General features: G+C 40.8%; 1 protein-coding gene across 2 annotated transcripts in view; it reads left to right on the top strand.

Moving 5' to 3' along the window:
* The window catches only part of LOC109039121 (uncharacterized), a 66,448-nt gene that overhangs the window by 11,087 nt on the left and 32,995 nt on the right, over positions 1-22,366 (top strand). The window contains exons 1-2 of one of the 2 annotated variants that reach the window (XM_019054475.2): positions 2,699-2,839; positions 15,879-20,536. In XM_019054475.2, coding sequence (XP_018910020.2) covers positions 15,927-20,536 — 4,610 coding nt within the window. In that variant the 5' untranslated portion in view covers positions 2,699-2,839; positions 15,879-15,926. Of the gene's footprint in view, positions 1-2,698; positions 2,840-15,878; positions 20,537-22,366 lie in introns of those variants that run through there. The other variant, XM_072302005.1, reaches the window with a different exon arrangement.

The following is a 22,366-nucleotide window of genomic DNA, read 5'->3' as shown; positions in this document are numbered from 1 at the left end:
GGTGATTTTAGACAGGTTTTACCCATTGTTCCGCATGCTTCTCGCCAAACATTAGTGCAAAATGCAATCAAATTCTCACCACTTTGACCTCTTTTCAAAATCAGAAAACTTACTCAAAATATGAGAACTTTGCAAGACGAAGCGGAGTTTGCAAAATTTTAACTCGAAATAGGTGATGGTGTTTACCTTTCTGCTAAAAAAGGCCATGCCGGAATTCATTGATTTACCGACAAGCAGTACCTATTACTGAAAGGAATTGATATTATTACTGAAATTTATGGAAAATATAGCTTCCTCATGTTGGAACGTAGATTTCACAAACTGCGCAATTCTGGCCCCTAAAAATAAGCATTGCAATGAAATTAACGACAAGGTTGTTGAAGTTCTTTCAGGTGTCTCTAAAACGTACTTCAGTGTTAACAGGCTCATTGTAGAGGAAGAGGGAGAGGCTCTCAATTTTCCCCTCGAATTCTTGGACAGTCTTAATCTTAGTGGCTTACCACCGCATAAACTCACACTTTTGGAGGGGGTTTTTGTAATGCTTTTAAGAATTCTCAACGTTTCCAAAGGTTTATCGAATGGTGCCCGATTGATCGTCTGGAAACGTTATGAAAATTGTCTTGATTTGCAGGTCATTTCCGGCGAGAAGGCCGGTGAAAGAATTTCACTGCCAAGAATTGATTTGTCACCTGCAGACTCCTCTCTCCCTTTCTCTTTTAAGAGGCGACAATTTCCAATTCGCATTGCGTTCTGCATGACCATCATCAAAGCTAAGGGTCAAACACTGAAGCGAGTCAGCATTTATTTACCCCAAACAGTTTTTGGCCATGGTCAACTATATGTTGCACTCTCACGAGCTACATCGTACAAAAATTTTGAAGTCCAAATTCTTCCCAAAGGCAACCGTATACGAAAAACATCGTGCACAAAGAGGTGCTTCGATCTTTTATAAATCCCAAAAGCTTCATAGTCATTAGAAAATTATCAAAAAATAAAAATAAAAAATAATAAAAAATAACACAAAAAAGGAAAACTAATAATGCGAGCTTTTTATAACATTTTTCGGTAGAATGGCAGTCTCCACCCTGTAACGCAGAGAGGCAGTTAAATTCCTTGATCTTTTGCCGCAGAATCATCATCATTATTAAATAGATTCAACTAATCGCTCCCATTCCAATTAAGCTACCGCACCACTATTGCTAGCTGTGGAGGGCGCCCGGAGCAGCTAGTTTTATTTATGAATTCATATCCCATTTATGAGGCGCTTTATAAACTCCAGAGTGAGATATACACCGAGTTTCACTGTAAGATTATTAACGGTGCAAAATTATTCCTAAAACGCGTTGAAACATTTTAAATATTTAATTTTTAAGATTACTAAACGATATAGCTGTACATAAGAAAAACTATAAAAATGCATGAGGAAAGTAGGATTGGAAAATAAAGTGCCTTCCATTAAATTAGTAGACCGAAGTAATTCGCAATAGGGCGGTGCTGGTCGGCATCCAAATGAAATGACTTTAAAAAGAAAAAAATATTTTTACTTTAATACTTATGAGCTAACATGTATATTTTTTATCTGTACACCTATGCATAAACATAGATGCTTCCAAGAAAATCTAATTACAAAACAAGATCATGTGAAGTCCAAATTGCGCGTCTCAGGATAGGTCACACCTTTTTCACTCACAATCATATAATCTCCAAAGAAAATCAACCCATCTGTCACTTCTGTAACTTATCACCTCTAACCATCAAACACGTGCTTATGGACTGCTCTGCCCTCAGATATCTCCAATCACAGATCTACTCCACTATAATCAACAGAAATACAAACCCTCTTACATGCGATGAACCCAATATTACTCCCAAAATTCTGAAACTCTTCACCTCTCTCAATTTAAAAATCTAAATTTTCGTATATACTCTCATTTTCAAAATTCTCTGTAAAGCCGTTAATAGCCTGAGACGCTGAATGTTTTAAAATTATACTAACTATCTACCAAAATTCTGAAACTCTTCACCTCTCTTAATTTAAAAATCTAAACTTTCGTACATACTCCCATTTTCAAAATTCTCTGTAAAGACGTTAATAGCCTGTGATGCTGAATGTCTTAAAATATACTAACTAACTATTTAAAAAAAAAAAAAAAAAAAAAAAAAAAAAAAAAAAAAAAAAAAAAAAAAAAAAAAAAAATATCTAACCGAACCTATTTCCTTCTTTTTTCGCACCTTATTCTGTCCATAAAACCCACCTCAACTGAGCACACCCGAATCATCCTGCCTATATCTATGTAGAATATCTCCATGATTGCAGGACCCCCGCGCTCCCCTGGGGGGCAGGGGGGGCGCTCGGTCGCGGGTATTGTTCGCTGCCGGGCGCGTGCGGGCGGGCGGCGCGGCGCGTCGCGGCTGCGGTAGGCGAACCAGTTTTCAAGTACAGAACGTAGGAGGATGGTGAAGCGCGGAGGAGGCCTAGTCCCCAGGGGCGGGGGGCAGGGGGGCCGGCTGGCTGGTTGTGCAGAAACGCCAGGAGCCCGGCAAACAGTTTCAGTCAGCGCAACCATTCAGACGTGTGTGAATACCGCGGATTCCGCGGCCGACGTGCCGATGTTAACGAGTTAAACGTGCCTTAATTTATTTTAATTTATTGTGAAAGATTTTATTTATTTATTCCGATTCCGCCCCCGGTGTAGTTGTTTTTATATTTTTAACTATAAAAATTGGAAAGTGATTATCGAAAGTGAAGGATGTACTATTGTTGGCAGTGTTTGCTTACGTTACGCGCTGTGCGGTCAACCGGTTGCGCAGTTTGACTTTAGAGAAAAACGGACTTTTTGTAAGTACATCAGCATTTGACGTTGTTATAATGGGGCCGCATGGGTCATTAAGGACTTAACTTATTTAGGACTTTAACTTATAAAGGACTTCTACCTAGTGTTAATGAAATAGAAAAAGATCCCCGAAGGAACGGTGAAACAGCAATTCTTGGCTGAAGAGCAGTTTTTCGCATGGATTAAGATAGTATCTTTTCAACTGTGACCTGAAATGTCTCATGTAATTTAATTTACCAAGTAATAGATGTGCGTAAATTTTCACGATGTTATAAGAGCTCTGTAATAGTAGCGTAGCTAGGACTCCTTTAAAGGGGGGGGGGGGGGTCAATTCAAAAACGTGACGTTAAATTTACATTATTTTGTACGTCCTGATAATATTTTATGACTACCCTCCAAAAGTAAGAAAAACTTACAATTAACGAGGCTAAGAGGGAAGGGGTCCAGACCCCTCGGATCCTCCCCCTCCCCCTTGTCTACTGGTCCCCAGGATTTACTGGTCTGTAAATCCCTGGTTTTCCGACAAATATGCATGTGCCTCCTCTTCTCAAAAATGACTAATTTTATGCATTGAATATTTTGCAATATTTTTTCGGATCTGTAATTTTTGAAATATTGTTGAAACGTGTCACGGTTTTTCACATCAAAATTATAGGGATGAGTTCGTTTCCGAGGTGACTATGATATTAAAACGAGACATTTTATCTGAAGGAAAGTCGAGGGCCACGAGTGGCGAACCGGAGGGATTGCTCGCATAAAATCTCTAAAAAGAACACATACTTAAATTTATACTATCCACAGATACCTACATTGTGAAAATCATAAAAAAAATATCGTTCAAAATCCTTATTTTACGCTCCGGCGAACACATTTACCAAATAAAATCAATAGATGAAACACCGATCGATACAATCGATAGATGTTTTCCAGGCAAACTCGATAGGGATTAGACGCAGCCAGTGAACGCCACTTGCGTGGGCCAAATTGATGTAATCTATTAAAGACACCTTTTTACGCTATGATCCACATACCTTACAGTCTGAATCATTAAAAGGGTCTAGGGAGTATAACCGCTGGGCATTTTGCACCAAATATCACTAAACTGTCTTTGCAATGTTCAGATCCTCTATTGAAGGCCATAAATTTTCGCTGATGATAAAATTGCCAAAATTGACTATGCTTTAAGGCAGGTGGGTGTTTATGCGCAATTACCGGACAACCGTAAAATAACATAAATTCAGGTGTTTCGTGTTGTTCCCATCAATCGTGTCATCACGCATTTCACCGCACCCGGTTCACACCATTGTCATTTATTGACTCTAATTTTGAATTGGTTGATCTGAATACGCTCAAATACTCTAGAAATGTTATTTTTGCCCTTAAAATGACTTCCTCTTGCTCTAATCGACTCCTAAGCCCTTTTGCTCTAATTGGACAATCAAAAAACACAAGTTTGTCCATTATGTTTACATTTCCGGTGTCACTGATCGTGAGTCGTGCATCTTCCCAGTCTTGCTCCACAATTTCCCAAACATATTCACTTCCCTAAACCCTATTTGAGGGGCTTGGAGGACAAGGCGCATAAGTGCAGTTTTGGAAAAAACTGAGATATTAACGATTTCAAGTTATACTAGTCTTAATGTATACTCTGTGAAAACTTCGCTCCAAAATTCCAATTTTTAAGTTCCAAAAAGTCAGTTTGAACTTTCTCGCCACCATAAGGATCCATGTAATTTTGAAACTTCAAACACGCGTTTCTCGAAGAAGCAAAAGCTGTACTCGTGCGCCTTGTCCTTCAGGCCCCTCATTTTATCATGCAATACCCCAGACTCCGTTTATTTAACGAAGTTCATGGTACATAAAAGCTACTCATTAAAGTGCCTCTTTAGGGTGATGAGAAGCCTTATAAATGTTGTTTACCCAGCTCTAGGCGAGAATTCACTCCCCTTCGTCCAGACCCCTCTATTATAGTTAATGCCTCTAATTTGAAAAGCGGAGTCACCGACATCGTATCAAATCCTAAGGACTCGAAGAAAGGATTTAATTTCTCATTCGCCATTCTCTGCGAATGTGACACCTGCCTGACAAGGAAAGGTGTGCAAAAAAGGTGGCGGTGATTCAAGAGGCCGCACGAGTCCGTTGAATTTTTTTAGGGTTATCGGAGGTCATATGGCTTCGAGTGGTGTCAAATTTTTCGTTGACATGTTCCGGAGTTCAGCCTTACGGATGGTTGGAACGTGTTTGCGGGGAGGAGGTCATGTGATGACTATTCGCGGAGATGTAACCGTGTAGCAAGGGCGAGCATTGCAAGGTGGCAACGTCAGTGTTTCTCCATTTGAATGTGTGTAAAACAATCGATTCATGGTGATGTCGCTAAAATCGATGTTTATAGTGCATTTAAATTATTGTAAAACACTGTTGCCGGTTCGTGTGAAACACAATAACCGCGTTGGAAACTCCGAGGACATTGAAGTATCAAGCACGGGTAAAAAGGAGCATGCAATTTCCGCGCAATTTTCTTTTTTTCCGTTGCAGCCTATTTTCCTGCACTTTTACCGATCAGTTCTAAAAAAATCGCGACTTGCATCAGAGACAGTTTGGCATTGCAGTAGAAAATGACACGGGCCGAACGGAGAAGTTCAATGGAAAAATTGAAATTAAGTTGCTAATCTTGGTTTCACAAGAAAAATGAAAACAAAATTCATCCAATGATACAAGGCCTACTTTCCTATCATTTCCCGCTAAAACTACAATTTCAAACTCTTGAGTGCGTCATTACAACATCGTTGCAGATAATGTGCTCTTTTTTTCAATAAGTACGAAAATAAAAATTTCAAAACATATGCGGAGCTCGGAGAAACAGAAATGTGTAAGGGGATATGAACTCTAGAATTAGTCCAGGCAAATAAGCCATGAAAGGGGCTATAGCCTGCAAAAATCCTGGGTAGCAATGTTTTCATCTATTCCTATGTAATTTTTGACGCTGAATCCGAATTTCAACTTTGCGCCATTAAATTCGGACCGGAAAGTTGCCAAATTTGGCAAAAATGGCCTAAAATCGGCCTTTTTTCCGGATTATGGCCTGTAACTTGCCAAAAATTGATCTGACGATAAAATTAGTTATTTTCAGAAATGAAGCTCGTTAAATTTCCTACAAATCAGTTCCTATACACTTTTTTGCTCAGGGCAAAATTAAGCGCGCTGGCGGGCTCCGAACTTTGTGAAATGTGCGAAAATTGTGCATACTGTAATGTGTTGGGTTATCCTTATTATTTACATCAATTCATTTCACTAAGTGTAAATTTTATCATCTGCACTTAATTTGTCCAGAAATTACTCGTCGGACGATTAAAACAGGAGACATCGGGCAAAAACCGCGAAAAACACAATTTTCGGTCATTTTTTAAAGTTCGGAGCCCGCCAGCGCGCTTGATTTTGCCCTGAGCAAAAAAGTGTATAGGAACTGATTAGTAGGAAATTTAACGAGCTTCATTTCTGAAAATAACTAATTTTATCGTCAGATCAATTTTTGGCAAGTTACAGGCTATAATCCGGAAAAAAGGCCGATTTTAGGCCATTTTTGCCAAATTTGGCAACTTTCCGGTCCGAATTTAATGGCGCAAAGTTGAAATTCGGATTCAGCGTCAAAAATTACATAGGAATAGATGAAAACATTGCTACCCAGGATTTTTGCAAAAACCGCAAAAAAACGCGATTTTCGTTCATTTTTCGAAGTTCGGTGCTCGTCAGCGCGCTTAGTTTTGCCTTGAGCAAAAAAGTGTATAGAAACTTTTTTATGGGAGTTTTAACGAACTTTTTTTTAAAACAACCAAATTGTCGTCAGATAAATTTTGGACGAGTCACAGGCCTTAACCCGCAAAAAACCAAATTTTCGCTCATTTTTCAAAGTTTGGAGCCCGCCAGCGCGCTTAATTTTGCCCTGAGCAAAAAAGTGTATAGGAACTGATTAGTAGGAAATTTAACGAGCTTCATTTCTGAAAATAACTAATTTTATCGTCAGATCAATTTTTGGCAAGTTACAGGCCATAATCCGGAAAAAAGGCCGATTTTAGGCCATTTTTGCCAAATTTGGCAACTTTCCGGTCCGAATTTAATGGCGCAAAGTTGAAATTCGGATTCAGCGTCAAAAATTACATAGGAATCGATGAAAACATTGCTACCCGGGATTTTTGCAGGCTCTTTTCCTTGTTTGCCTGGACTAAATAGTGGAGCTAGGTTTTAACTGATTGATCGACCTTTGCTGAAACTGCCTGCTCCGTCCACAATTTTTTACTTATAAAAGGATCAATGTAAATGGGGACACGGCACTGTAAGCCTCTGCTAGCGAGAGTCAGTTCAAGTCAATTTTTGCCCATTGTACTCTCAAAATTACCAAAAACTGACGTCGTCCATGCCCTGAACCATGTTTCGAAGTGCATTCCCATACATTTCGTCGATTCTATGAAGCTTTTGGTTGCAGAGTGACAGTTGAATAAGCTCATTAACGTGCAGCAAAGAAAGAGGAAAGTATAAAGACGAGGCAGTGCAGCGGGTATCCAACCCTAATGAATAATATCTGGAAACAGCTTCATCTAATTTGGCTTTTCAATGAATATCCATTCATTGATATTGAAAAAATTGTCTGAAAGGTCATACTCAAGTTGACTAACACGTAAAAATAAGCTTAAAATTAAGCGTTTGACCAATTGCTCCTTTTCAAATAATACCTATAAACGGCCCTGATCAAACTTTCCTTCACCCTTCACCGAAGAGGTGCCCCACGAATTCGTATTTGGAAGGCAATGCAATCATTCCCGTTTAGGGAGCTGGAATGACTGGTGTGTGACCTTTGCCCAAACGCGAGTGGTGTTGCACAAATGTTCATCGTATGATTTTTTTGACTTCCGAGAATATGTATGTGTGAGCCGCTTTTACGGCGCGCTAGGGCGCTCTGCGACGCCTATTCTCCACAGGAATCTGTCATGGTAGAGATCCTCCGGAAGGTGGCATCTCTCCATCTCTTCACGGATGCCCTCTACCCACCGTTTGGCTGGACGCCCTCTCCGTCGCCTACCTGGGGGGACCCACTCCAACACCTTCTTCGGCAACCTGGTATCAGCCATTCTCTGCACATGCCCATACCATACCAACTGCTTGGTCATGATATCGTGCACAATCGTCCCCTCAACGCCCATTATCTCTCGGACACGTTCATTCCTGACACGTTCTCTCCTCGAGATTCCAGCCGATCTTCGCCAGAAATCCATCTCGGTCGCCTTGAGCATTTCTTGGGTCCGCTTCTTCAACTGCCACACTTCACTGCCATAGGTGATAATAGGCTTGACAACCGAGTTATAAATCCTCTTCTTGTTGTCTTTGGAAATCCTTTGGTCCCAAAGGATCCCATTAAGCATGGCGATGGCTTTCCTTCCTAGAAGATTACGGTCCCGAATGGCCTGATCCAGCTTCCCATCCGAAGTCAGGTTCACCCCCAGGTACTTGTATTGTTCGCAACTTTCTATATGTTGACCATCCTCCAGGACTATGCTTTGCTGAGCACCTCCGACTGACATCTTTTTTGTCTTACGGACACTAACCTCGAGGCCCCATTTGCGGTACTCCTCCACCAACTTCCGGGTCATATACTCCGCGTCATCGTGATCTTGACTTATGACTACCTGGTCGTCAGCAAAGCATAGCGTGAACAGTGTTTCTTGGTCATTTAGAGGGACGCCCATGCCGGCACACTTTCTTTTCCATTCCTTCAGAACGTGCTCTAGATATATCTTAAACAGCGTCGGCGACAGACAACATCCCTGCTCAAGCCCCTTGGTGACAAAAAAACCGTTTGAAAGCCTTCCTTGGCACTTCATTCTAGCAAAAGCCCCCCGATAAAACTGCTTGACTGCCCCAATAAGTCCTTTACTAAAACCAGTTTCTTCTAGGACTTCCCAGAGTTTCACAAGAGGAATACTATCATAAGCCTTTTCAATATCCAAAAACACTAAATGAAGCTCCTGGCCAACAATTCTCTTCTTTTCGGTTAACTGGGTAACACAGAACAGATGATCAGCGGTAGACCGACCAGCCCTAAAACCTGCTTGCTCCTCCGCCTCGAACGGGGTCCACTCGTCTTCGATCTTCGCTTTCAACACTTTTCCATAAATTTTACTTATCGTTCCTGTCACCGCTAACCCTCTGTAGTTCCCACTGTCATCCTTCCTTCCTTTTTTATGCGACGCTGTTATCCAGGCCTCTTTCCATTCTTTCGGGATGTCATCACCGTCAACGCACTTCTGCAGCAAATCCCTGAGATGGTTAACCAACTTGCCAGTCCCACATTTAATTTACTCGGCTGGAATGTTTCCTGGCCCAGGAGCTCTTCCATTCATCAATTCCCTGATTGCTTTGACCACCTCCTCAACTCGAATTTCCATTGAGTGATCCTCGACTATATTTTCAGCATTCCCCGTTTGAAACTCTGGTCGTCCTTCCGTCAATAATTTATTAAAATGTTCGTCAAGCTGTGAGATTGTTATCGGAGAATTATATTATAATTAAATATAGAATTATAACTTATAACTAGAATTATAACTAGAATTATAAACTTCCGAGAATATCCTCTGAAAATTTCGTGTAAAAAATCCAGCCATATCCCCTTGAAAAAATAGGAATGGTGTTTTGAAACATCGCGATCGAGACGCACTTCTTTGTAGTTCATCCGACATTATCTTTATAATCCCCCGTATGAGAATTAAACTAATGAATAAAATTTATTTCAACGCTTCGACAGAAAGTCTAGATGTAGCCAAGTCTGACAGTGAAACTGTGACGTCACTGGCAAAAAGAGCCCAACTGGAGCAAAGATACCGAAAGCAATGCCCGCACCGGCGGACAACGTGAGAACATGAACTTTTTTCTGCAGCACTATGGAAGAACGTCATATAAGCCATCTGGCGTTGGCAAATTTCCTTCAACAAATCACGAATTTCCAGGAGAATTTGTGTATACTTTTTCTCCGCTTTTTTAGAAGATGTCGTTCGTAATTTGATCTCAAAAGTCAGAAAATTCTAAAGACAAACATCCATAACTTTCTTCAAAAACAAATATTTCCGAGGGGAAATTTGGCAACGCCCGACTGCTCATCCGGCGTTTTTACTTAGCGCGTCGTTTTTCGCCTTTTTAATCGGGGCGTTGCACAACTTGATTGAGCGTGAACTCATATTTTCGACTTTAAGTTGCGTCGGTCGGCGATACTTGTTCGGGACTTGTGCACAAATAAGGAGAGTGACCAGCCGCAACCTATTAATCGAGTAGGCGGCGGCGCTCGTCGACGTTTCAAATATAGCGCGTCTGAGTGTTGTTATTGAATCGTATCCTTGCATCACTGATGAGTCCTCTGTATTTCCGGTCCGGGGTTCCGCCCTCCCCCCTCCCCCTCTCCCTCTTCGCCCCGCTTCCTCTCCTACTTCAGCGGAAATTCCGGAAAATGGACGAATCAAGCTCATTTTTATTTGAGTTTAAAAAAAAGAAAAATTGAAAATTTTGCGATACACATTCGATTTTTGTGCACATGGAAATGACTTTATAAAATCATCGATAATCTTGCAATTATAAAGTTCATAACTATCGTTACAACTGGATCGCGTTAAGCAGAAAGAAACCAAGCCGCATCAGCTGTTGCCAAATTTAATTGGGTAATTTAATTATTTACACGCAAACGGTCTGCGGTTTTCCATGCTTTCAGTGAATTTGCTGCACAGTGCGGAGCAAATTCCTTGAGATCGTCGAAAAAATCCGCACAAACGTTCTCCTCCAAACAATTTATTGATTCGTTAAATGGCAATCGCTGATGTGACTTGGTTCCTTTCTGCTAAACACGGTCCAATTATAATCATGATATAAACACGCCAAAAAATTTAGGTTTTAATTATTTAATCACATATTTAACTTAACTTTGAAAAAGCAGGAAATTAGGAAGATTAGAAATTTATACCTTATATTTGAGATACGGGAGACAACATTTGATGAAAATGTTAAACGTAACGCTCACATTCAGAGAGGTCCGCGATTCCTGAAAAATAATGCCGTTCAAAACATTGCGAGCCGCTCAGCCGCTATACAAAATGGGTTACAAAATCTATATGTTTCCCTCTTAAAAAACATTATTTGGAAAATTATTTATAGCTCAACCCCTCAATGAGCTAATGTTTGGATAACTCAAACAATCCAAGGGCATAACGTTTCCTCATTTGAATCGATGCCTGCTAAAAGGGCGTAACGCAAAAAACTCATGAGCCCTGACTTTATTTTATTGCAAAGGACAATAGGGCCCATGAGTTTATGGACCTACGCCTTTTCAGCAGGCATTGATTCATTTGCAGTAGCAATCAGTAACACGTAGACAAAATCTGTGGTAGCTATCAGTTGCTCTGACGATATCACACCGTCAAATTGATCGGTTAAAGACAATTACACACGTGCCGATAAAAAAAAATAGATGGGAAATGAAATTAGTGATAATAATAGACACGATTTATTCAATTAGACGTTATCATCACTCATTGCCCTTTGGCGATGCAGCATTCATGTGCAGCATTTTCTTGACCTTTATGGAAGTTGCATTTGTAAACGTACTATGAGTATTTTCAACACATAAATGGATTTGGTCCAAAATATTGCATTCACTTAAATCGTGGCCTTGGAAATTTTTACACTTTATACATTCATGTTTCTATTTGCGTTTTCAGCTGAACAAGCACAGCGTTCAAACTTACGGAATGTGCGATATTTTGAGTTGAAGTGCACTGTGCGCTTTTTAAAGAATGGAAGACTCCTATTGAAGGCTCATAATTTTGAATTATTTTTAAGGGGTACAGTTTACAACCAATATAGAATGTCTCGAAATCGACTTTCCACGTGCACACTATGGACACCGTGATGAGTTCGAGCGTAATTATAGAGTGCCTAAAGTCACCATCAAAAATTTCTAAACATCAATGGTAAAATTGCAAAAAACAGCGCGTCTTTCTTTACGACACTTCCGACTCTGCAAAATGTTACTAATGTTTTAAATACTCTTATGTTAACTGCTCATATTATACATGCAGGTGAACTTTGACGCTTTGCGACGCGACACCCAAATATACTACATGAGCTTATCTATGTATGTATAAAGCCACTTTTTAGCGCTCTCTGGCGCTCTGCGACTCCTAGCCACCAAAGTCCCCTATCCTCCCAAAGCCCTTCAGGGAGTTGGCAAACCCTCATTTCTTCTAAAACCCCCTGTCGCCACCTTTTACTGGGCGTCCCCTTCGTCTCATCTCAGGAGGAAAAAACTATCATCTAAAAACTACGCTTATCTAGAACTTCATGATTTAAAATAAAAAGAAGAAAAAAAAGATATAAATACAGCTACTTACAATTCTGCTGTGCTAAGGAAAAACGCCGTATGATCATTCGAAAGTTGCCACATTTCCTTCGATATGATGTTTATTTTTGAGGAAAATTAGGAATATTTTTCCTTGAAATTTTAAGGAGCCTCAGGGAAATTGCGAACTATATTATCTGAAAAATGGGATGAAAAATATCCGTAAGTTCACCAGGAAATTCGTGTTTTATTAATCAAAATTTGGCAACGCCTGAAGGTTCATACGGCGTTTTTCCTCAGCGCACGGCAGAATTACAGTCACACATAACGATAAGCAGCGGCTGCCACGAAAAAGACATTCTTTGTGTTACATGTTACGATGGTGCTATGGATGGCTCCAAACCAAGACTTCTCACTAATTTTGTCCGCTTAACCGAGACATAAATCATCTCAATCGAAAACAAAAGTCTCGAGGGACGTTGAGGACAGTAAAAAACGAAAATGATTTCCAATTTGAAGATCTTCAAATAAACAGTGAAAGTTGATGAACGAGAGAGCTACACAGGGCAAATTGGCGATTTAAGCGCCACGCCGTAGGACTTGAATATCAATAAGCAATGGAGTGTTGCCAAACGCCTTCAAAATATAAATGTTAAAATGTAGGGAAATATCAATTTTTGCACTAATTTTGCAACCGTGTGGAGTGGATCCAGCCGACCGGCACGTTGGTCGTGTTGCACTATTCCTACGACTCTTGTTAGCGATCTAGTCGTGCCTGATCGCGCGACTTCATCGGAATAAAGGATCCAATCAGAATCAGCAGAGGATCAGAATTCGGCTTGACTATTAATTAAAGTCTCAATGCTCTCTCGTGCTAATTTTTTTTGATTCGCGGTGCCAAAACCCGAAGGTCGGCAGAAAATGACAAGCGAAAGGTCAACTGCCATTATTTCAACTTGGCAGTGCCCTACTGTGAAAGAGGATGGGCGCAGCATCTTAATCGAATTTTTAACATCAATTTCGAACTGAATTTAATGGATATTAGGAAATGCATGTGATTTATTCATTAACGGGAACACTGAAGATATGCCTAGAAAATTAAAGGAAAATTAAAATCAAATATGAAAGCTTTGGAAAAGTAAAGTCTAATTTTCATGTCATTTGTCTTTGAGTCGCTGAAACAAAATTAAATTAAAATGTAAGACTTAATTAAGATTGCAATTCCCTTGTCACATTCTGTTACAAATAGAGAGTGCCAAGAAGTACGATTGTGTATATAATCTTGTGAAGTGACTCGCATATCGTTGCATTGGGAGGACAAGTACAGTGAAAGTTCCTTCATTTTTCCGATTATACAACAAGCCTTTCCATTAAGCACTAACAGTTTCATGCAAGAGTAACCATAGGAACGTCATCTCAATTTTATCTCACACGATATTATCTCAATCATAGTCAACTTTGAGAGTCAATTATTGTTGAAAAAACTCTTGTTCGGGTGAAAATTATACTTTAAAAAACACTTACAATATCATAACTATCAACAAAACTAATAAAACAATTAAATAATAATAAGTTTCCATGGAGTAAGAGGAAAGCTAAGCACCAAAAAAAGAGATGCATAGAATTAGGCAACCTCACTTGCACTCGATGACTATCGGTTCTGAGCACGTAGGTTTTAATTTGAAAAATCAAATCGAATAAATATTACACGACTGTGTATTCATATTTTCTCTCCCTGATGTCACACCATTCGACTGAACTCTTCTCCGAATAGGTTGAAAGACTCCTGATCAGTTTCAAAGACACACCTCTGCAAATGACGAAACAAATTGATGAGATTTTTCGCTAAATTACCAAGCACTCTGGGAAGTCCTTCATTGGTCCTTCCTTTGGCATAAGTTTTGAATTTTCCCGAGAAGTTAATCATTATACCACACTCGGGTACGACCATTAGAGCTATGTGGCAAGCCTTCAAATCATTAAGGTCCATGCATGAAGATGAATGGCAGCGTTACGAAGTTATTTATGGGCAAATAGCTGGTTTCGTATGAACTCTCCTGACTGTTGGGTGGTGCTGTTCAATGTGTGATGAAAAAATCTCTGACTGTCACAAGTGACAGAAATTGTAGGCTACTTCCAAATTAAGTCAATTGTAAATTTTGCGGATGGGATTAAAATAAGGTCTAACAATGATTCTGGTTGTAACCTAAAGTGCAAAAATTTTAATGAAAAAAAAACCCTAGTATTTGAAACAAAAATTTTGCTAAGCGACAAGGAGTCATTAGAAATTCAGTATCTTTACGGTCGATTTTTTTATTTTTCTCATCCATTTTTTGGATGTTCAGCAAAATCAAGCTTAACTATAGTCTCCAAACGCCCCAAATTCCAAAATTGAACTGAGAAACTTGTTAAATTTATGAAAAGATTTCTCTTGCTTTTAAGTACAAAAACGCACAAATATTGCAATTAGAAAAAAAAAGAAGTAGAAAAATAATCAGTTCTTTCGCTCATTTTTTTATGTTTCACATGAAATTACTTTAAATCGTCACGAGTGAGCCTGTAATTGACACGTCTTACGCCCACTCTCTGTAAAGTCTCGTGATAATACAGCGTCCATGTTGCGTTACTCATATATGCGAAGACTTGAAATAAGTTGAATATCTGTTGGAGGTTTATCTGTATTTTTTTCCCCGGACAGAACAATAGAATGCAGCCCATACTTGTAAAAAAAAATTGGGAGTTTCAGAAACTTTTTTCTTCTTAAAGCTCCTTCGAGTGCGAGGGGCACTTATATCAATAAGGATATACACAATAGCGTCATCCACAATGGAGATGTTGCATGTGCTAGGGATTTGCGATTTGACCATTGATTCTTATGTAAAAGTTCGCGAGAAACACGATGGTGCCACTGGTTTTCTCTGAAATCATCTCTCAAGCTCAAAAAAAGCTCTCAAAGTGAGGCTAAAATGGAGGGGATATCTCACACTACCCTAAGAGTCCACCTCTACATCAAAACAAACTCTCCATGCAAAGATAGGGAGCAAATACATGTACAGCCGGCTACAGAATCTATTGGAAATCTTACAGCCGGCTTCAGGTCTATGGTATTTTGGAACACACATTCTACTGCCAATTTTTACCAGGGTATTCTGAGATAATTTTTATGGCTGTAAATGCCGTCTGATATCGTGAGCGCTAGAAGTATGGTCAAACACGACCCACATGGGTGTGGGGCACAGGCACATACCGTCCGAGACTGCGGTTTACGCGATATTTTGGTGTTGCCAAATTCATATTTTTTTCAAATTTATGGACTTTTGGTCATTTTTTATCATTTTCGCTATCACTTGTCCCAGATGAATAAGTAAATGGTAGAAAAAATGAGCACTTGTAAATTTTTATGTTGTTGGCGTCAATGGCTGATATTGTCATAGGAACTTCAATTCCCTCTGCATTTTTTTTTAATTGCTCATAATTATTACCAAAGTTTCCATTTTTTATGACAATTTTTTTAAATACGATTAATGTGAATTGTTCTTTCTTCAATGAATATACCATTTTCCGCCGAAAAAAAATATGCAAAATCTCCAAACCTAAGATAATTAATTCAGTCAAATAAGAAAAAATACTATAAAAGTTATTATTATTTTATTTGTGTTTTCTTTTTGTTTCAGAATCTGACGTATTACACATGAGCAAACACTGAAAGAAAGAAGAAGAAAATGACAAAAAAGAAGGAATCCGCGAGCACCAGCTCAGAAAAAACGAGCAAATCCTCGAACGAAACGAAATCAACGACCGAATCAAAATCCAATGAATCTTCATCAAACCGCAAATCATCCCTTACGTCCAGGATTCTGGGCCCTTTCTCTCGAGCATCTTCCACTGCCAGTGTAGCCAGCCAGAAGGACTCCAAAAGTGCCACCGATCGGAAATTATCCTTAGTCAAAATCGAGTCAATTGACGACGACGATGATCTGGCCAACTTGACGGTGCCGAAGACGATCGAGTACACTGTCACCGAGCCAGCAACCCTTGTCGTCGAAAAAAAGGATACCAGCCAGAAAACAAAGTCCAAGAATGCCAAGACGAACAAGTCGGTCATCGAGTCTGTCAAGATGGTCGGCGGGAAGATCATCAAGACGACCAAAGCAATGCAGTTCACTTTCGCGCGGCCTGACGATGATGACAACGACGATGACGACTTCCAAGTAGAAATCACCGAGATCCCATCCGAAGAGCGTCGGGCCTCTGTGGGATCGACGCATTTTTCGGAGCGCAAAATGTCAGCCGATTTTTCCGCAGAATCAAAATCGAAAGTCTTCCAGTCCTCAAAATCCGACTCGCAGTCGAGTTTTTACTCCACTCATGACAGCAGCACCGCGGACGAGCAAAATGTACGGCTGGTCGGTGGGAAGCTGACGAAAACACCGTCAAAAGACTCTCAGTCGCAGTCTAATTCCAAAGTGGAGGGGTCTGACAGTCAGTTGACGAGGACTTCAAGTCACCGCCTAATCGAGAAGCAGTCCAGTCAAAAGTCGATCCACGAGTCGTCGCAGGAATCAGTCAAGGAGTCTAAAGCAACCACCGTCCAGAAGAGTGGCTCTCGCACGTACATAACAACCAAGACGACCATCGGACCGGACGGAAAGGAGCGAACCGAGACTGTGGTCAAGAAAGAGGAGTTGCCACCAGAATCGCAGACAACTTACTCGGAGAAGCAAGAATCTAAGAAAGCCGAAAATTTCTCGACTACCGGTCAATCAAATTTAAAGTTGACGACTGGTAGCGCCGATGATAAATCTTACTCGGCACGGCTCCGGGCCAGCCTCGAAGATGATACTTCAGGAACGTCGAAGAACTCCGAACTTTCCTCGGTGAAAATTGTGAAAACTGCCTCAGACTCGAGCTCAAAAACTTTCAAAACGGAGAAAGTTTTCGAGACGAGTGATTCCAGATCCTCTGTTTATTCCGACTCCCAGTCTTTCATCCAAAATGAAAAATCTGGAGTGACAGACAAGCTTAGCTCCTCGACTGACGCATCTAACAAGGGAGCGTCTTCTGACACTGCCATAAGAAGCAAAGATGATGTAAATTACTACACTTCCGGAACTTCCTATGTCACCACGACAACCACTGGCGCGAAACAGAGCCAGGATACTTCCGGTGTGAGACTGGTCGGAGGAAAAATAGTAAAGACAACCGAAAGCAAGGATTACTTCAATAAGAAAATTGGCGATGGTCTGGACAAAAAATCCTCACGGTCCACCGAATCTCAGTCAAATGCTCTTTCCAACCAGTCTGATACTATGTCCTCCAGTAAGCTTGTGTCGTCAATCGATAAATCTGCCTCACACACGACTGATTCTCTCTCAAAAGTGACAGACAAAACCGAGAGCATGTCTTCTACTAAGCTTGTCTCGTCCGCAGACAAACAAAGCATCTATTCCACCAAGACAAACGTCTCCACAGATAAATTTGAAAACATCCCATCAAATCAGCTTGTCTCATCTATTGACAAAACAGCCACTCACACGACTGATTTTCCTGGTAAGTCAACGGTGGACACGATGGATGGAGTATCCTCCAGTAAACTTGTGTCATCCATCGACTCTCAATCTAAAAATATATCGGATAGGTCAGAAAGCTTTTCCACCAGTAAATTTTCCTCCTCCAAGTCAGAAATAAAAACTTCCAAGGTAGATAGTTCCTCCACTGCGTATTCTTCTGATGTTTTCGACTTCTCCGACGAAAATCTAGTGTGTACATGTGATCTCGGCGCTACACATTCCACGAACGATTTCAGCCACAAGGATGAAATTAGTTCAACGAAATTTCTTAAATCTGAAAATTCGAAGACTTCTACAACCCAATTTGTGTCAGGAGTCCCGGTTGGATTTGATCCTGCCCCTCTCGATATTCCAAAATCTCCGAAGCAACCCAAATCCCCAACCACGAAACTTGTTGGCGAAAAACTTGTAAAACTTGGCGAGGACAAGGACTATTTTAACAAACAGATAAGTGAGGGTGTCGAAAAGAAGGAGCTAAGAACAACAGACTCAAGTTCAAAATTCGACGTAGAGGAGACCTCCGTCACATATGTCACAGATAAATTCTCTTCAAAGCTATCTTCGAGCTCAATAGTTGACCAGCAGTCAAAAAGCTTTGACAAAGAAACTAATTCCTTTGGCACACGCCTCGTTGGTGGTAAGCTAGTAAAAGACTCTACTGACGCAACTTACTACAATCAAAAAATGACGGACGGATTCGAAAAGAAGATACAGGATAGCACCAGCACCGACAAATCATACACTAAGGATTCCACCTATACCGTCACTAGTGACTTTATTTCACGTGAATCAGAAAAACAGTTCGACCTTGGACGTAATGATGTAACTTACACATCCGAAAAAACAATTCCAAGAAGCAAAATCACCGATGACACTTACTCTCTGATCAAAACGCAAAACGGATCCATTCCAACCTCAACGACAGAGAAAACATATATTATCGATGCGTCCACAAACTCTCAAGAAGTCAAAATGGTCGGTGGAAAAATTGTCAAAAACGTTTCCGACAAGAATTATTATAATCAAAAGATAACTGATGGACTGAAAAAGAAGGATAGCGAAAAAACCAAGACTGATAGCACAACCTTTAAAACCCAGAAAGATATATCTAGTCATGACTTTGCAAAAACCGATTTCTCTTCTTCCAATACCTTTACAACTCAAAAGTTTGAGGTATCCGATATCAGTGATAAGCATGTTAGTGATAAAACGTACGTGAAAACGCTCTCTAGTAAAGAGTTTCCGATTTCTGGTTCACCCCAGGGGCCAGTCGAGCCTGGGCTTACAGTTAAAATGGTCGGTGGAAAATTAGTGAAAACCTTCGTGACACCCGAACCTCAGCCGAAGAAAAAGCCAGGCAGAGAACCATCGCCAACCAAGTACTCGACCGACCAAACCTTCGCCGTTGAGTCTGAAACTATTTCATCTTATAAACAGAAAGAGTTGAAAAACGGCGATATTAAGAAGTTCCCGCGTACTGAAACAACGACCATTATCAAGAACATCGGTGATACAACAGATTATAACATCTCCACTGCGGAACTCAGATCCACGACTAAAGAGCAGGTCAGCAATTATACAAGCAAATACATCAGCGAATACGATCAAGGGAGACCTCGGGACACATCGCCGACGAAAGTCAGGAGAGACGACTCACCGTCCAAGTCCAAACCAAAAGATTACTCCCCTCTGAAGGCGCGAGATGTTTCGCCGACCAAATCAAAACCAAGAGATACATCTCCCACAAAATTAGGCAAAGACAAGTCCCCAATAAGGTCAGTCTCGCAAATAAGGCCTGACACAACGATCACGTCCAAGACCACTGATAAGAGGTCTGACTTTTCATTGGACCGCTCCGATACCACGGTAGTGTCCAGCAGCTTTGTCTCGGAGAACCTTTACATCAATGATTACAGGAGCACGGACTCTGTAAATCAGACGAAATTGGTGACGTCTACGCCGATCAAGCCAGGCCGGAAGGAGCCTTCTGACAAATCGCCCAAGGATGAAGGACCAAAGAAGCCTTCTGATAGGTCACCAACAACTACAAAACCGACTGTGAAGTCAACCAAATCCACCACTGAAATAACCGAAACAGGTCTGACCGTGAAAATGGTCGGTGGGAAACTAGTGAAGACTTTCGTGACTCCTGAGCCGGCTCCGAAGAAAAAGCCAGAGCGAGAGCCCTCTCCGACCAAGTCACCAAAACCGAAGCGTACCGATACGCTCGACAAACCTGAAACCTACTCACCGACCGCTATCCGCAAAGGAAGTTACACAATCACCTCGACCGGGGAGAAGGTGGGTGACCGGCCGGTGGCGCTCGTTCCGAGGGACTATGACGTCGTCGACCGAAGTTACACGTCGGCGTCGTCGGACACGTTCCAGGCGTCGACCAACTTCAAGACCGAGTCGCAAACCACGTACGCGACCAGCAAAGTCCTGAAGGAAAGCTTCGTCTACGATTCGCGCGGAAACGTCGTGAAGGTAACGAAGACCGAATCGGTGCAGGACTTGAAACCGGAGACCGTTTCGCGCACCTCCGTCACGTCGGACGTGAAGGCGACGCGGCTAGTGGACGAGCGCGTTGTTGACAATCGCGAGACGTCCGTCACGAAAACGGTTCGGGACGACCGGAAAACGATCGACAAGAAAACGGTTCGTGATGACAAGAAGACGGTGCTCGATGATAAGAAGACGACCGAAGTGACTGAGAAGACCGTCGTCAAGGAGCAGTGCATTTGCGAGATTTGCACTTGCGGGTGAGTGATTTTTAACAATGTTTTTTTTCGGTTTTACACTGTATTAATCATCAATTTTTATAATTGAAATGAAAAGTCTTGCCTTACATGCTTGTCGATTGTTTTATATATTATTTTCACCCGAAATGTACACCTACTAGACAAAAATATTTAAGACAATCAACAAACATGCAGGGCCGGATTAAGGGGGTGGCCACATGGGCCGCGGCCCATGGCGGCAAATCTATAGGGGGCGGCAAATTTTGCAATTTTTTTGAATGTAGGTATAAAAAAAAATTCGGATTTAGAAAAAAAATTACAAACGAGAAGAGGCGACAAAATCTCTGATTTTCTGAGAGTATAGTAATTTCCACTTTTTTCGTCTTTCAGCGATACAAGAGGCAGCACCTTTAATTCGTCGAGATAAGAGAGAAACCAAACACGCAATTTGGCCTGGAAAGGCGCAACTTAAAGAGAAATGATGACGAGGACTTGAGATGAAAAGGAGAAGCCCTCGGCGTGGCGATCGGCATGTAACACATATTAGCGCCTACAAGACTGCACGAATACTTCACGCATTGCATCAAACACGGTGCGGTCATTGCGGACAGCGTGAAACGGATAGCGCCTACAAGAATGCATGAATACCTCACGCATTACGGCAAACTCAGTGCGATCAGCGGGAGACGCATAGTGCCTACAAGACTGCGAGAATACTTCATGCATTGCGTCAAACACAGTGCGGTCTGCGAGGCGCGGCGGCGGAAGTTAAAATCATTAATCCACATTTATGTTTGTTCATTCATAATTTTGTCGTTCATTTCTTATGAATTGAAGGCCTTGTCCACACAGAGATAGGTTCACGAAACTCGACTTTCGCGCAAAGTTCCGTGAACTTTTGCTAGTAGTGTTGACAGGGCTTTCCCAAAAATTTATTCAATTGTGTTTTTGAATGGCTTAACACAGAAGCGACTCGTGAATATTCATTCAAGGCAGTCACGTATATTTTGAAAATATCAGTAAAACAAACTAAAAATATAGTAAAGTAGCTAGGATAAAACGAATTGCTTATAAAAAAGTCACGTTTTTTATGGACCCATACATTCTAAATACCTATAGCAGCTCAAAATTAGATTGGTGCCTTTGAGTTTCTTCATTTTTCGTCCGCGCACTTGCATCATGTGAAATTATTCGAGTGAGGTAGTTCGTATTCTTCGAACCTAAAACTCAAAATTGATCCTTACGCGAAATATCTTTTTTTAATATTCTCACTCTTATTGTACTGATTTTGACCCGAATTTTGAAGGTCATTCATCAAAGTCTCTCATACAATCTGTATTTACGGTTAAACTCGACTTTAAATTTGAAGTGATGAGTGGTCAATTTGGAAAATTTTGACTCGGTTTTTCCTGAAAATTTTATAAATTATTGATGGCAGGCATTCTGAGTATCTAATTTCGAAAAGAGTTCAATTGAGAATACTTAACTTCACTCGTTTTTTGAGGTACAGTAAATGGACGTATTTCTGTCAGACGGAACTTTGTGAACTAAGACATGAGCTCTGAGACCCATAAGAATATGCATAGCAGGGCTCACGTCATAATGCACATAGTTTCGTTTGATAGAAATACGTCCAAATATCCTGCACACGAGAATGATTGCACTGATACATTTCTGACAGAGACATGGTCCTGTATCTCCTTGTCACAAGATTATTGCATTCATTGTCGGTGTTCATGCTCCACATAAAACAAGCGTTGCTGCAATAAAACTTGCCTTCAGAGCACAGAGATCGCTAATCATTTGGGTACTGTAAAGACTACCTCCATCCATCCGATAAGAGTAAATACC

This window comes from Bemisia tabaci, chromosome 6 (assembly GCF_918797505.1).
Source record: "Bemisia tabaci chromosome 6, PGI_BMITA_v3".
Taxonomy (NCBI): domain Eukaryota; kingdom Metazoa; phylum Arthropoda; class Insecta; order Hemiptera; family Aleyrodidae; genus Bemisia; species Bemisia tabaci.
Note: the sequence above shows the minus strand (reverse complement) of the source record. Positions and strands in the feature narration are given on the sequence as shown.